Here is a 15,658-nt window from a genome sequence, read left to right as displayed (position 1 = left end):
TTGTTTTTGAAACTATCGGGGAATTTCATGGTAAAAGAAAAGACCTTCTCTATGTTGGGGGAATGCGCCAATTTCCTCGCGACCGTCCGACTGGCTTAAAGACGGCTAGATGGCAGAAGGAAGGAGCACCTGATGTCCATATCTCAGCACTCGCGCCATCGCTGTTCAGATGGCAGGTCCACGCTGCCCGCACTGCCGTGCAACGCGCCTGCCTGATGTTGCCACACTCGACAGGTAATTGTTCTAATTACCAGGCGCAGGCACAGGCACAGGCACAGGCACAGGCACAGGCACAGGCACAGGCACAGGCACAGGCACAGGCACAGGCACAAGTACAGGCACAGGCACAGGAACAAGATGTTCGCACGACCAAGTCAATCGCCACAAGCTCCTTCCTTGCCCCGCGCCTCGCTTCTGAACTGACCAACCGTGATACCAGAAACCCGACCTCGACAGGCACCTCCAAACCACCATCGCCAGCCCGCCGTTGTCAGGCACAGCGCAATGGAGAGAACACCATTTCAAGGAATTTTCCCTCCCCAATCGGACCCACCTCCGTCGGTGCTCGAACACCGAAGAACGAAGCAGGTCAGGACGCCAACCAGTACTGCAACGCCCCAATAACACATGTCCAATCGGGGCACAAAATAGAAAGAAATTTAATTTCGCTCGCCTGCTAACACATCTCCTGTCACAGTCATTCATCAAAGATGGCTTCAAGCTGCGCACTCTGCTCGTGATCGGCGCCCTCTGCCAGCTCGCCCTGGTGGCTGTCCTGCCGCTCTGCATCGCCATGCTCCCCGCACTAGTCCTAGCCTTCCACGCCGCCTTCGAGACGCTCCTACAATGCCTAACGCGCGGCGGCAGCAACCCGCTGATGAAAGGCGTGGTGGTGGGGCGCACGACGGCGCAGTTCCCGTCCATCTACACGGGAAACTTCTCGCACACGCCGTCGGAACAGCGCGTCGTCGTGTTCCACCTTGGCGTCGCCTTCAACCACCCGCTCAGCGTGGCGTGCCCGGGCGGGCGCGAGGTCGGCGGGCTCTTCGCGGCCATGGAGGAGGAGCTGACGCGACGCGCCGGCGAGTACGGCGTGTTGGGCGTGTCGCAGTGGGTCGAGACGGCGCGCGACACGCACAACGCCATGCTGGTTGTTGTCTACTTCCGCTCACTCGACGGCCTGCAGCGCTTCGCCCGCGGCGACGCCCACCGCGCCGGCTGGGTCTTCCTCGACGCCTTCCGCGCCGCCGGCAACCACCACATCGCCACCTTCCACGAGACCTTCGAGGCCCAGCCCGGCCACTGGGAGACGCTCTACACCGACTCCAAGCCCGCCATGCTCGGCAACGCGCGGTTCAAGGCCCTCGGGGCTGGGGAGGGCAAGGAAGGCGCCGGTAACTGGGTGTGGGTGCGCGGTCTCGTCAGCGCCAGCGATGCCAGGCTCAGGAGCATGATGGACCGGATGGGACGTACTAGGGCTCGCCCCGGGATGTGATGTTCCATTCGTTGCCGTCGCCCAGCTTTCCTAGCCAACTTGCTTAGTCTCTTCATTAATAATCATCAAGGTTCTGGCGCTCGGAATATGCGCGAGACTTGGAGGAAGGCATTGCCAGCGGCTTGCGGTGGTAACAGAGCAACCGAGGGACCCCTAAATCGCGTATTTTATGGTATTACTTTTTGTGGCCCAATTGATACGCAAATATTGCTCATGCGGGCCTCGCTTCGTCCATTATAGTTTCGTTAATCTACCTAATATCGAGGTGTCTGGGGCGCTGATATCCGCCATCCCCCGTCACGCTGGTAGCTATTATTCTTCTTCACGCCGGGTATTGGCTTTTTTCGTAACCAAATTTAATCTGTATATCGCATTATTCTTCTTCTTCCGAACATAGGACGAGAATTTATATTTGGTTTTGTTCACTCGCGTTGCAATCTGGAAGGCATTCATTTTAACCTCGCTGCTTATAGACATTGCACAACACTGTGCGACTTGGCGACTAAATTTCGAATGAACCTAGATACCTCCTAAGGTAGTGTTTAGCTAACAAATGCATGTACATCGACATCGTTAGAGTACACGAAGTAACTCCAAGCAAAATACCAAAATAGATTCAAGGTGCGGCGCTCGTCGGAGTTGGGCGTGGGGAACATCCACTACACAGAATCAAGCCCAGTAATAATAGTTTTATAACGTGTCCATACCGCTTAATTCTACCTTATATTTCAGTCTCCAAGACATCAAGATTTGACATGGAGTATTTAGGTGGGTAGAGTGAGTCCCTTACATAACCACCTAGCCTTTACACCACTTAAAATTACAGGTATCCTTGCTGTGTTAAACCCCCGTAAGTAAGAGGTAATGGTATTTTATCGGCTGTCCGTGTAAATCGCGGGTGTTGTTTCTCTACACGTGTAGGTCGGAACTCGGAAGGTATAAACCTTTCCAGTTCCTGCAATCAGCCACCGATCTCACAATTTCACCACCTTATGCATGGCATCGGCGCGTGCTTTTCCAGGATAGTACGCACCCACATGGTCGGAAGGTGCAACCTTAGATGAGGAGTCTAGCCTAAGAGACAACCGAGCTAATTCCAGTCAAAGGATGGCAGCCTGGTCCTTTGATCCACTCAAGAAGCCCAACATCACAGGAATACGCGGCGCACCAACTCCCACCACTCTGACAACCGTTATCAAAGACACCTCTTTTTAGCGGTAAAACCGGAGCTTTTTGGATGCAGATCTCCATAGGTAGAATTTTGTTGCCAACCTCTATGCGCGCATTGCTCCAGCCCAGGCAAAGTCGTTAAATTTGGTGTTAATCAGGGTGTTGAGCTGGCCGTTGGCCAACAAGCCAAAATGGCCTAAGCTGCATACAGTCGGGTGCATGCGTACAAGCGGGGCCCATTGCACAGAGTAGTGATGTTACTTGTGGTGTTGAGAGTGGCCCTGTTGACTGAACTTGCCAGACCGCTCCACATCACCGACAACGCCTTGACAGGAGGTGAACAAAAGCTTGTTTACACACTTACGTTGAACATCTGTGCCATGGTGAGACCCACTCTCCGGTAGGATCTACGGGGCTAAATATATGCTCGTCTCCAAATCCTCCTTCCCGGGATCCGGACTGATCCGTGACGGCCATTCATGGCGGTGGTAAATACGTATTAAATAACGTCGAGCCCATCCACCATAAGAGATTCTGTCATCAATTGCGAATATTTTGACAGCCCAGCCTAATTAGATGATTGAATCGAAGGCCCGGACAGAAATAACCGAAGTTGTTTGTGCACCAAGTACTCTGGATCTGGCGGCCGGGAGTGCAGGAATTACCGATCAATCAGGATTACGCGGCTCACTCAGGGTTATGCGACTTAATCAAGCTTATGCGAATGCAGGGCTGTGATTGGCCTAGCTGGTAAAACAGTGGGGGAATCAGGTCAGTGCACGGGCCGCACCTGCCAAACACGTGGTGCAACACGTGACTGCGGTGTCCCTGATTGAGCGCCTTCGTGTCCCCATAGTTCGTAATCCTTTTCGTAGGCATAGAAGAATACGATCAACACCACCACCCCACCCTTTCGTAGCGGTTACTATAGTGACTAGCACGGATGACCTTGTCATTCCAACAGGGAACGCTGTTGACTGGCTGCTTACTGAGCCTGAAAGTCCGGGGTGAAGCTAAAGCCGCGGTCGCGGCGCGCTTTTTGAACCCCTTTTTTTTTTGTGCAAAGTGGCCAATGGCCGGATCTTGTATTGAGCTGGCCCAGTGGCTGAAGAATATAGATTGGCCAACTTGAGGCTTGAGAATTTTCGTGAAAAAACACGTACATAAAGTAAGCATCGCTTCAGTTTACAAACCTTGAACTTCTCGCAAATTGAGCTCTACGTAAATTCTGGACGTTGAAAGTAGACGAACCTCGACTTGCTCCGATTGGCTGCATTTGCGTGCATGCTTGACCCCGCCCTCCGCATACAGTTCATGTTGGAAAGCTGGCCCCAATGTAGGCCCAAAATCGGTTCGATGTAACAGTCTTATTGTGTGTAGAGTCTTGGGGTAAGTCCTGGGGACCTCCCAGCTGGGGACCCCATTTTACTCTGAAAAAGAGGGGTTTTCCTTGGCTAGGCCCAGAAGGTTGCCCTGCATGCGCCTCCAGGTTAGACTGCCAGCGATTTCCGGGCTTTAGTCAGGACCCCGAAAATCCAACAGTTCAGCGCAATCTTGGTTTCATCGCCCCGCTTCGCGTCTACCTCGAGGAACAGCGAGGCTACAACTCCCGTGATGACTTCTTGTCACGCGCATTCACAGGGCAACTGGAAAAGTGGGCATCATGCAGGTGGGTTTGAATTGTCTAAATTGCCTGAATAAGTAGGACCCGATATGAAGGATCTGTTGCTGTTGGTATCACCAGGTACCGGTACTAGAAGCAACAGGGCGTATCTGCCCGCCGAAAACTGGTGGTTCAAGTGATGGATTCGTATATATATATGTCTCTCTCTCTTCCTTTCTGGCAGTGCCAGAAAGCCCCCTTCTTACACTACTATTGTTGTGACGGCCCGCCTTACGCAGTAGGGATGTCAATGGTTGAAGGCAGTAACGAATGTGGATTTAAAGCTAAGGAAGAGAAAGGAATCTATCGCCGGGTCCGCGCAGGGCGCGGAGAAATAGGTAGTAGTGCTCAGTGCGCACAGACCACACCCTAAGCACAATGCAGCCAATAGAATCAATCCTGTCACATGAGCCCTGTGGCGACCGTGACAATTGTGGTGGCAAAATAGGTGGCGAAGTAGGCTGCAAATCCTCTGCCTAATCCTTTGCCTAATCCTTCTGAGGCCCACATTCCAACAGTTGCTTCTGTCAGAAGTATTGCACTTCTAATGATGAAGGTGATTTGGTTGAAGATCTTGTTCCATTCCATCTTCTCTCTGGCTGATCCAGGGAGCCTATAATATAGTACAGTGGGTGGCGATAATAGGTGGCGGTAGTTGGTCAGCATGCTGACAAAATCCAGTCTAGTTCTTTCTACCCCTTTCCTTCTGACAGCTTCTATTTGTAGTCTGGCCCGTGATCAAAGTTGACAATGGCTTGAAGGGTCTTGAATTGTCTGTCCCCCTCCAATCTAATAATACAGGAAAGAAGGCCTTCTATGCTTCCAAGAAAAGGACAAAGAAAACCTGGTTCAACAGTCTGTTCAGTCGTGCTACGTAAGGGACTCAGCCGTAGCAAGGGAGAAAAAAGAGGGCATTTGAAAGTCCGGGAGCCCGGAAAAAGGGATCAGGGCTGAAAGTCACGAATGAAGGGATATGCAGTGTTTGGAGGGATATGCAGGTATGTGGCTTGACAATGTGGCTCAAAAGTGGGCGACATTATAGCTATGAATCCGGCCTTGGAATGGGGTTAAGCGGCCTCAAAAAGAAGCCATAGCGAGGTCTGTAGAGTAGGTCGTTATACCGATGTTCGGTCATACCTAAAGTACGAGATGTTTACGCAAGGTCATGTTCGACGAGGGCAGGCCTATTAATATGGCCCATGCGATGAAAGGCGTACGCCCGCAGGTCGGGGACCTGCGTTGACCCTGCGGAACAGGCGGTCTAATCAGGTGCCCTGTGCGGGCCCTGCGCCCGGGGTTCTAGACCATGCGGGAAACCCTCCCACTAGGCATAAATAGGCCTTGCTCACCGCAACAGGATTGCAAGGAAGTCAGGACCTCGAGGCCAAAGAAGATTATTGCGTTCTAGCACTTCGCTCCAGGCCATCTTGCCCTACAGGCAGATCCCCTCGTCACACCTCTTCGGTGAACCTTGATTGAGCCGCCATGGGCTCGCGCGTGAACAGCGACGTAGGTGCGTTCGACTGGGGCCCTTTGGCGACGAAATGCCCCGTTTGCAGGGTTAAAGATGGACTGCTCGTTTGCGGCGGATGCAAAGTCGTGCACTACTGCGGCGCCGCCCACCAGGCCGACCACCGACCCACGCACAAGTCAGCCTGTGTCGCCATCAAGAAGACCCGGGCCAAACTTGAGGAAGAGGAAGCTACCCTGCGCGCCAATCCGGGCGACAACTTCAGTATGCCGGCAGACGTCTTCAACAACGGCGTGGGGGCCTTCTGGGGTATTTTGGACACGCGAGACTACATGCGAGCACGGTTCGCCGCCGCCGACGCACTCCTTCAAGTCCAAACTGTCTCGGCCGTCGAGAAAGCTCTGGCCCACTTTACCGACATGCTGCGCCTGTGCCGAAGCGACAACCTCGGTGTGCGGGACATCGTCCCTGGCCTGCTGCTGCGTCTCGGTCGCGAGCAAGAGTGCTACGACTTCATCAAGTGGTGGGCCACTATCAACGACGAAGACCGCTACAATGGAGACTATGATTGGGGCAACTACGAGCTGCCTCACCTTGACCTCCACGGAGAGGACCCCTTCGAAGCCATCGACAGGGTCGCCGCAGGGAGTCTCAGCCATGTCGTTATTCTCACTCTACTGAAGCTGCGTCTCATTCTCGATCTTGAACGGTTTGAGAATGGCTTGGGTGAGTGGGATCGTCCTCTGGGAAGCCTCGTGCAAAAGAGGGTGAGATCACGCAGCCGCTCCGCCATCTCGACTAAAGAATTGCGGAAGCAATACCAGAAGCTTCTTCGCATCGTCCATGATCACAACTCGCACTTTTGGGAAATGCTGGTCGGCGGCGAGACCCCTGTGATGCAACAAGTGTACACCAATGGCAGTGTGGAGGAGGCCCACCTGGCTCTCTATCAATGCCTGCCTGCCTGGGAGGAGAGCGAGGACGCTATCGTCATGCTCGATGCGGATACCGTACAATTGGTCACCCGCCCAGCCCCCAGTCCTGATATTGGCGATGGCGATGGCGACTCTCTATGGGCAGGTCTAGAAAACCTGAAGATTACGAAACCCCAGTCCGCTACTGAATACGCTTTTCCGTTCATATTTCAGGCTCCAACGCCAACGATCGGTCCAGCCGACCTCTTTCCACCAACTCGTATCGGGCCCAATCAGATCGTGCGATTCGTCTGTCAAATTGACCCAAGCATGGCCCTTGCGTATGCCGATGGCGCGTGTTCGAACAACGGGCAACCGGAACCCCGGGGAGGGTGGGCGGTCATTCTTGCTCCGCCGGCTAATGGTGGTGTCCTGTCTGGTCGGCTCGAGGACAGTCAAGACAAAGCAGCGACAAGCAACCGAGCTGAACTGCGGGCGGCGGTCGCCGCCCTTCGACTGCGCAACTGGGAGGGCTTGGGTCTCAAGTGCATTGTGATTGCGACCGACTCGACCTATATTGTCAATGGCGCCACCAAATGGGCCAAGACTTGGGTAACTAACGGGTGGAAGACGCGTGCCGGCGCTGACGCCAAGAACAAAGACTTGTGGGAGCTCTTGCTCAGCGAGGTTGGGAAGTGCAAAGCCAACGGACTCCGTGTTGACCTCTGGAGCATCGGGAGAGAGCTCAACAGTGATGCCGACGCAGCAGCAAAGCAGGCTGCCAGCACCGAGGTCACCAGTATCACCGAGGCCTTGCCCAGCGACGTCATCTCCGATACAGACCCCTATATCCTTGCACTCTGCTTTGATTACGAGGAGCTGTTCGACAACGTTTTCAAGAGCCTCGTGTCAAAACTCGCCGCGAAAGCCAAGATGGTGCGGGCTACGACCCCAAACGCCGCTCTTGCCCAACTCAAGCAACAACCACTTCCTTCCATCATTCTCGTGGCCGATGGGGCCATAACACGCGAGAAGAAGGTACGGGAACGCGTCATAGATCTTCTCCGTGACGGCGCCACCGTTGTGTTGGCGGGTTGTTTCAGCAACATGGTGAGCGAGGGTCAGTTCACTCGCTTCTTCACCGAAATTGGTCTTCCCTGGAGCCGAGGAGGCTACGGCCGCGAGGATGTCAGCTTGCACCGGCATGTACTCGACAGCCGTCTGGCCAGCCGCCTCCCTTCGTCGTACTCCCAGAGAGCTCTCTTTGCGAAGAACGTGGCCCCGTCTGCGGCATGGTACACCGTGGATGGGAATAGGAGCGAGGCTGCAGTCGCGTTTGCGAAAGTGGGCGCGGGCCATCTCGGCTACATTGGGGATGTGAATGGAGAGGAATCGTCGGACACCGTGGTTTTGGCCATGTGCGGCCTTTTGGGCTGATGGAGCACGGCACCGGCCATTGTTGGGGTTATATGCCCGTGGTGATTTCTGGCAAGGGCTAGTTTGTCAGGACGTGTTTGCTCGGATGGACTTTCAGGGGCTCTCATTCATGTACGGCCCACGTGAGATTTCTTACCTTTGCTCGGCCCTTGATCGGATCTCGAGGGACCTGCTCACCCTAATTATCATTCTGGGGGCTGCGTTACAGCTGACTGAGGATCGCTTTATATAGCCGAGTGGCCCAAGATAATCAAGGGGTGTAGATAAGGGGGTACAACAGAGAGGCCAAATGTAGAGGCTGACTGGGATATCTTAGCTAAGAATCTGACTCTGAGCTACCTGACTTTATGTGAGCTTCAAATTTGCCGTGTTTTGATAATTATCAGAGCGTGGGGAGGATCAGGTTGTCAATAATTCTATTGCGTGTCTAGCGTCCACCTTTCAGCTCCAGGAGTGCTCGAGGGGTGGCGCTTCATCGTACCAGTTACCGCATACCCAAGGTACTTTTGCTCGTTTAGATTCTAAACCAAGTGAGCACTACTAACGGCTTTCTCCACCCTTTTCACGATACCATCTTCCTTTAATTGCCCTTGTCGATCAAATAATCGTCCTTTGCATCGGGCTCACTCGATCTCAAGTAGGCAAGCTTTCTCGTCTTTGTCATCTGTGATTCGAGCCAGTCTTCCATAATGGGCCCTCACCAGGCTATCATTTCATCTAGTACTCATGTGCGTAGTCGAAACTATATCCCGGCTTGGGAATAGAACCGACACATGATCAAAACATTCCGCAACCAGTCTTGGACGCCTCAACGCCACTTGTTGTTCCAGCCAGCCTGCTCTATCGTGTAAGCAATGGCGAGCTCCGTGAACCTGGCCATGTGCTGTTTGCGTAATACAGTGTCAGCCACAAGCCCCAGTGAAATACATGGACTCAGGAAAGCAAGAGGGGAGGGAAAAACTCACGTCGATGGAAAAGTAGCCCTTGTCGTCGTCGACGTCCATGCGGTCCCCGACACCGTGGACATACGGGCACATATCGCCCGGGAAGCCGCCGTGCATGGGGTTGCCCTCGGTCGCAAAGGCCGCGGGGTAGTTGTGCATGGTGAACGACATGTAGTCGGACCCGGCGTTGCTGTTGGCGGCGGTAATTGTCAGCCTCGTTACGGACCGGTGACTAGGGGGAGCGAAGACTTACGGCCCAAGTTCAAAGACGTCAATGGGAATCGAGATGTACTCCTTGCCCAGTTCGACGGTCCAGTTGGTGAGGGCCGAGTCGGCCTGGGTCGAGACCATGGCGATGGACTCGGTCGTGTTGCGCGCTACAAACGCCGTCATGTCCTGTTTTCAAGCCCGTCAGCCGGTTTCTTTCGGACAGATGGGGGGAAGGTGGATTTTGATGGTAGGAAATAGGCTACTCACAAACTCCATCATGGCGCCAATTGGCTGGTTCTGCGCGCGCTTGTAGGCGGCAATGTCGAGGCTGCCGAGCAGACCGGCCTCTTCAGCAGCGTACCAATGGAATTCCACAGGGCCGCCGAGGGGCGTGTAGCCAGCACCGGCAAGGACGCGGAAGGCCTCGAGGATGCTGACGGAGCCGGAGCAGTCGTCGTCGGCGCCGGGGGCGGGCAGCAGCGGGAACAGGTAGTTGGCCGAGTCCTGGTGGGCGCCGAGGATGGTCACGGGCTGCGAGAAGTTGCGCACCTTGGGCTCGAAGCGCGCGACGATGGACGACTGCGGGAACGCGTGCGGGAAGTACTCGAGTGAGATGTGCGTGCCGAACGGCGCGGCGGCGATGATCTAGGGAGCGTTGGTGTTACTTTCTTCCCTCTGCACATTTTAGACGGTGGGTTTCTCACCTCGGCAATGTGGTCGTGCAGCCACTCAGAGCTCAGCTGGCCGTGGGTGCTCCGGTACATGCGGTTGTAGTAGCTCGTCATGTGCTTGACGACTCCATACATGCGCTCCTTGTTGACGAGGGGAAAGAGGGGCTTGATGAGGTTCTGATGGGTGAGGTTGGGCAGATCTGCGGGTGAGTGTAAGCAAAGACTAGAGTACGACAAAAACAAGCGGCATCACTCAGGGGCACTCACGAGCCTTGCCCGCCGTCCACCCGCCAGCATCCCCGAGGACGTTCTGGTGGTTCGTGAGGTCGGCAAACTTCTTGCCGCTCTTCTTGAGGCGCATCTTGTCGCCCTCGGTCATCCAGGTGGGCGCGGCGTCGCCCATGATGTGCAGCAGCTTGGGGGTGGCGAGCTGATGGGCGACTCCCGGGTTGAGTGCCAGCATCATGTCGACGGGGTCGTCGGCTGCCCTCATGGCCGCGGCGATGGCTTCCTCGGAAAAGGGCTTGCGGGGGCCGGCATCAGGGTCGCCGCCGGGGCGCGTCGACGGAGGGCTATGTGGATACGTCTGCTGCTGCTGCTGCTGCCCTGCAGGTTCAGAGTCGGCGAGCACGTCCTGCCCGTGGTGGTGCCCGGGAATGTCCCATCCCAGGCCGAGCGACGGCGCGCACAAGAGAAGCGCGACGGCGGGGCGCATCTTTGCGGGGCGGTGACGAGCCGTGTGGTGAGTCAGGAGTGTGTCTGTTTGTTTTGTGTTTCGTGTTTTTGACTGTGGCTGCTTGGGTTGTGCACTCACGGAATTACCGATTGACGTTGTCGGGCTAAAGTTTGGAGTTTGCACAATGACTTTCGTGCCAGGTCCCAAGACGGCAGGTGGGCAGGGGTTCAAACCGAAATTGAAAGGTGGGGGCCGGTTTATTAGCCTGCGCCGTTACTCCCTGCCAGGCAAGGCCGAGTTGGGAAGGTCGATAACGGGCGACGTTCACAGCCAACAACACCGAGAAGATTTCCATGATGTGATCTCCAAAGGCTGAGCAAAACGATGTGCCACTTCTGTAGCACTCTCACTGCCGCTTTTCGGATTTACCGGCTCAGAAAGTGATGTTCAAGTATTTCTTTCGTTTTCACAGCTATTCGGTCCCGTAGAGGCACATGGCCGCGCGCATCACCTATCGTAACAAAGAACAAATGCAACATGCTGTACATACACTACCATCAAAGAGGAAGCCTCATTTTCCTGTCCAATCCTTAATTGAGCCCCAAGCATAATACCCAAGCGTAATAACACCAACACCATTCGGGTCCCCCTTGTCATGCACCCCCTCGTCATGCACCCCCTTGCATGCACCCCCTTGCATGCAATCGTGCTATCCTCACAATTCGACCCCACGATCCAAAACGGATCTCTCTCCAAAATCATCAGGTGTGGCATTTACATGATTAAACAACTAGAAACAAAACCCACAAATAAAAGCACGCTCAATCAGGAGCGAAAGAGCGCAATGGACGCGATAAAGTCGTCAATGTTGTCCGAGTAGTCAGCCACATCCACGCCGTCGACAGTGATCATCTTGGTCGCGCCGACCGTGTTGAGGTTGTACACGGAAACCGTACTGTGCTCGATACTGACATCGCGCTTCTGGCACACGGCGCCACTGCCAATGTCGCTGCAGCTGACATTGTAGTTGTCGAAGAACGAGTACACCCCCGCGCCGTAGACGAGCACATCCGCGCTGTCAACCACACGCAGGCCCCAGCCCGAGTCGCCGGCCAGAAACACGGGGTCGCGGTACGCGGCGGCGGGCGCGAAGGGCAGCCGCGCGTCGGGGTTCTTCTGGTAGTAGGCCGTCTCGGTCTGGATCTGGCCCATGAACACGGCCTTTGTCCCGGCCAGCTGGTACTCGTACATTTGGTGGTGTTCGACACTGGTGCCGTACAGCCACACGGGGCCGGCGACGCTCTCGACCAGCAGCCCGCGCCCCGCGTACACGGTGATCTGCTGGTTGTTGGCCTCCTTCTCGATGTCGTGGTCCGCCACCCACAGCCAGCAGTTCTCCATGTACAGGCCCGTGGCGCCGGCCGTGACGTGCATGCTCATGAACGCGGCGACGCAGTTCTGGTTGAGGTTGGCCGCGGTGACGATTACGCTCGGTGTCTTGGGGCAGTTGGCGAGCTGCAGGTTGGTCCCCGCGAACCCGCCGACGCGCGTGTGCACGTCCCAGAGCCCCGACGGCGTGCCGCCGCCGGAGGCGAGATTGAACTCGATTAGAATCGCGCCCGGCTGCGCGCCCTGCGTGCTGACGATGGTGTTGGACCACTCGACGCTGCCGCCGGCGCCGCTGGCCGCGCCGATCTGCACCACGGGCTTCGGGCTGTTGGCGTTCTGGAAGAAGGCGCCGGACGACAGGATCACCGGGTACGCTTCGCCGAAGATGCGGGACCCCGTGGGGATCTTGATGGTGCTGGAGACCTTGTAGATGCCCGCGTCGAGGAAGACGACCTTGTCGGCGGCCGCGGCCGCGGTGAACAGCGCGTTGAGCGCGGCCGTGTCGTCGGTGGAGCCGTCGCCCTTGGCGCCGGCGTCGCGCGCGCTGACGATGGCGGACAGGGGCACGTTCTGGTACTGTGGCTTGGAGCGGGTGTAGTAGTCCCCGCCGGCGACGAGGCTGGGCGTGCGCGAGTTGGGCGCGATGGCGCCCTCGAAGCTCGTCGGCCCGCTCGTGGACGTGTACTTGTGGCCGCGGCCCCACGCGGCAATGGTCGACGCCCCAGTCGACCCGGCCAGGACAGTGCCCGACGGGCCCTGGATGGCAACCGGCACGTTCTTGAGGCCGACGTTCTCGAAGGCAAAGTTGTTGGACAGCGGGGGCGCGCTGCTCTGGCCGAAGACGACGCCAACCGGGGTGTCCTTGATGTGGCTGTCGACGATGACGATGGAGCCGACGGCGGTGGCGGAGAAGTCGAACCCCACCGAGCAGTTGTTGATGCTGACGCCGATGTACGTCCAGCCCCACGACCATATCTGCTGGATGGCCGTCTGCGCGTTGTAGATGGTCAGGTTGCGCATGGTGAACTGCTGGTTGCCGATGCTGAGGGCCTGGGCTCCGCCGTAGAAGACGAGGTCGCCGACGTAGCCGGCCGAGCCCTCTTCGATGAACACGCCCTGGTGCTGCGTGTCGGGCGCCTCGGACAGCCTAAAGACGATGTTGGACAGCGACGTGGCCTGGGCCGTGGGCCAGTGGATGCCGGCGACCAGCAGGTTAGAGGGGGCGTTGGTCAGATCGATGACGAAGTTGGCAACCTGGCGCCAGAAGACGTTTGTCGACCCCCAGGCCAGTTTGCCGTTGGGGCCGTACTGGTCGCCGTCGAGAAGCCACCTGTCCTTGAAGCTCGACGTGGCCTTGAGCACAGGCAGGCAGCTCGGGTTGCCGATCAGCTGGGTGTAGTAGAAGTCGACGATGGGAGACGAGATGAGGTAGGTACCAGGGGGGAAATAGATCAGGCCGGGCGTCTTGGTGCTGCCCACGCAGCCGGGGCCGCAGCGATCGCCCTCGCTGATAGCACGGTTGATGGCGGCCGTGTCATCGGTGGCGCCATCGCCGACGGCGCCGTAGTCCTTGACGTTGCGGAAGACCTTGTAGCCGCCAGGTGCAAAGGGGGCCACGCCCTGGTGGCTGATCTTGCCGAGCCAGTAGTCGGTGCACGAGGGAGCGGCAGATGTCGTGGTTGACGTGGTTGACGACGACGACGAAGAAGACGACGACGACGACGTAGTTGAGCTCGTCGACAACGAAGTTGCCGTAGGCGAGGTTGACAAGGCCACTGTTGACGAGGCGAGTGTCGACGTGGCCGACGAAGATGCAGCTGACGAAGAGACAACTGACGAGACCAAGGTCGACGACGGCACAGACGAGGAGGCGGTAGAAGACGAAGCAGCAGAAGACGATGCAGCAGAAGACGATGCAGCAGAGGACGAAGCAGCAGAAGACGAAGCAACAGAAGATGATGCAGCAGAGGACGAAGCAGCAGAAGACGAAGCAACAGAATACGAAGCAACAGACGATGAAACCACAGATGTCAAGGGAGAAGACGATGGCAGTGCGGAAGACGAGCCCGGGGCAGTGGTGTCAGCAGAGCTGGAGGCCGAGCCGGAGCTCACTGACACTGTGGACACGGAGCTCTCGGATGCCGGGGCAGTGGTCGAAGTCGAGCTCAACGGGAGCTTGGTCGAGGGCGGGTGGCATGCCTTGTTGGGGGCGGGGGCCCGCGCACCATGGCGATGGCGTTGGTGGTGGTCGCCGACGACGCCGTTGAGCAGCGTGGACATGGCAAGCAGGCCATGCACTGCCCCGAGGGGAAAAGAAACTCGCATCTTCAAGTTCGGGTGGGACGGCGCGCAAAAGAGTGACTACCGAATAAGAATCCGGTGATGGCGCGAGGCGACCCAACAACCTGGGACAGACAGACGGACAAGCTGGAGCAAAAACACACACTGGAACGCACGGAGGGCGGTCGACCCGGGCGGGCCCAGATCGAGTCGAGGATCGACATGCTTCTTATTAACTATTTTTGACCACAATTGACAGCAACTGGAATCTCAATCCCCGGCTTCCCGGTCCCCGCATCTAGTGCTTGCAACCGTTCCTTCTCTAGGAGGCTAGCGGAGCCTCGATGACGCCTGGTAGCCACCTCGATGCCCCTGCAGCAATCGGGCTGCATCTCGGTCTTTTTCCTTGACTCACCTGAATCCCCATTCGCTGCGCTGAGGCTGGCGTGCCGGGGCCTGCACGACCTAGCCCGAAGGGTCGCATTCGACAGCACATCTAAATTAGAAGGTGCAGGGGTCTCCCAGGGGAGCTGCAACGCTGGGACCAGTTGTGGGCATGTGCTGCAGGAGATCTATTGTGCTGCAGCAACTTCGAGCCTTGAGAATGCCCGTTCAGCTCATGGGAAATGAATTGATCTGTAAAAATGTACCGTAAAAATGTACCGTAAAAATGTACTGTAAAAATGTACCTAAAAATGTACTGTACTGCACGCGACTATAATAGCATTGCAGTCAGTGCAAACATTTCAACGACGCGACGAATGTTGGCCTTGTCAATGTGCACCTGAGGTCCAAAGACAAGGCCTGCACAGCCATTGACCCCTTGGCACCTACCTTCCCGAGGCAGCGGCTTCCGTGCAACACACCACGCGCCGGCGAATGCTCCCACTTGAACACGGCACCGTGAAATTGGAGCCCCGCCAGACACGAGCCACTGCGACGCCGTTCCAACCGTGAGAGGCGGACGGGTCGCATTTACGTGCTGACTCCCCGCCTGGAGAACCTGCCAGCCTAGAAATGGAGGGGTGGTTTCCAATCCTCCTTTCTGCCCGCCGCTTCTTGGGATCCGAGGTCGCATTGAGCGTACACTGAACCGTACGCATGAACTTGTGGTTGGGCGGCTCGCAGGCCACTGGCTGTGGAAAAGGGGCGCTGCGTGTCTCTGCTCGGGCCATGGCATGACAGGAGCGGTTAACTTTTCAGTGGCAACAATCCAGCCCAGCTCGACTTTCCCCGCCGCCGCTTGCACGTCGCGGCAGACAGCTGACGCCACCGAGCTAGGAATTCGCGGCTCTAGCGCACAAGAAAACGGGGGCGCTAGTTCGCGGACCGGTGACC

The 15,658-nt window shown here is 56.7% G+C and overlaps 5 protein-coding genes across 5 annotated transcripts; 2 read left to right on the top strand and 3 right to left on the bottom strand.

The window, feature by feature from the left end:
• Positions 1 to 352: 352 nt before the first annotated feature.
• On the top strand, positions 353 to 1,658 carry B0T26DRAFT_805687 (uncharacterized protein). The gene is made up of 2 exons (XM_060447161.1): positions 353 to 588; positions 698 to 1,658. Exons 1-2 carry the CDS (start codon positions 505 to 507, stop codon positions 1,493 to 1,495), a joined length of 882 nt encoding a protein of 293 aa, XP_060293481.1. The 5' UTR covers positions 353 to 504; the 3' UTR covers positions 1,496 to 1,658.
• A 2,950-nt stretch (positions 1,659 to 4,608) lies between these two features.
• B0T26DRAFT_724271 (uncharacterized protein) lies at positions 4,609 to 4,983 on the bottom strand. Its single transcript, XM_060442671.1, has one exon. The coding sequence runs from the start codon at positions 4,914 to 4,916 to the stop codon at positions 4,731 to 4,733; it is 186 nt and encodes a 61-aa protein (XP_060293480.1). The 5' UTR covers positions 4,917 to 4,983; the 3' UTR covers positions 4,609 to 4,730.
• Positions 4,984 to 5,596: 613 nt separating this feature from the next.
• Positions 5,597 to 8,493, top strand: B0T26DRAFT_724270 (uncharacterized protein). The gene has a single exon (XM_060442670.1). It carries the CDS (start codon positions 5,814 to 5,816, stop codon positions 8,148 to 8,150), a length of 2,337 nt encoding a protein of 778 aa, XP_060293479.1. The 5' UTR covers positions 5,597 to 5,813; the 3' UTR covers positions 8,151 to 8,493.
• A 465-nt stretch (positions 8,494 to 8,958) lies between these two features.
• Positions 8,959 to 10,438, bottom strand: B0T26DRAFT_652514 (uncharacterized protein; the record flags this gene model as incomplete). Its single annotated transcript, XM_060438374.1, has 6 exons — positions 8,959 to 9,033; positions 9,116 to 9,284; positions 9,348 to 9,490; positions 9,572 to 9,949; positions 10,009 to 10,198; positions 10,263 to 10,438. 6 exons carry the CDS (start codon positions 10,436 to 10,438, stop codon positions 8,959 to 8,961), a joined length of 1,131 nt encoding a protein of 376 aa, XP_060293478.1.
• A 1,038-nt stretch (positions 10,439 to 11,476) lies between these two features.
• Positions 11,477 to 15,495, bottom strand: B0T26DRAFT_679480 (pectate lyase superfamily protein-domain-containing protein; the record flags this gene model as incomplete). The annotated part of the gene is made up of 7 exons (XM_060440361.1): positions 11,477 to 13,660; positions 13,698 to 13,872; positions 14,157 to 14,337; positions 14,485 to 14,556; positions 14,736 to 14,785; positions 15,155 to 15,314; positions 15,408 to 15,495. The coding sequence occupies 7 exons, from the start codon at positions 15,493 to 15,495 to the stop codon at positions 11,477 to 11,479; spliced, it is 2,910 nt and encodes a 969-aa protein (XP_060293477.1).
• Positions 15,496 to 15,658: the final 163 nt, after the last annotated feature.

The sequence above is a fragment of the Lasiosphaeria miniovina genome (assembly GCF_030549165.1).
Source record: "Lasiosphaeria miniovina strain SMH2392-1A chromosome Unknown B0T26scaffold_6, whole genome shotgun sequence".
Classification (NCBI taxonomy): Eukaryota; Fungi; Ascomycota; class Sordariomycetes; order Sordariales; family Lasiosphaeriaceae; genus Lasiosphaeria; species Lasiosphaeria miniovina.
This window is presented reverse-complemented; position numbering and strand designations above follow the sequence as displayed.

Bases quoted from the DNA above. Each gene is read 5' to 3' on its own strand.
- B0T26DRAFT_805687 (XM_060447161.1), top strand. From the start codon at position 505: ATGGAGAGAACACCATTTCAAGGAATTTTCCCTCCCCAATCGGACCCA. The intron at 589-697 runs GTCAGGACGCCA...CTCCTGTCACAG, and splicing joins AACACCGAAGAACGAAGCAG to TCATTCATCAAAGATGGCTT.
- B0T26DRAFT_724271 (XM_060442671.1), bottom strand. From the start codon at position 4,916: ATGGAATGGAACAAGATCTTCAACCAAATCACCTTCATCATTAGAAGT.
- B0T26DRAFT_724270 (XM_060442670.1), top strand. From the start codon at position 5,814: ATGGGCTCGCGCGTGAACAGCGACGTAGGTGCGTTCGACTGGGGCCCT.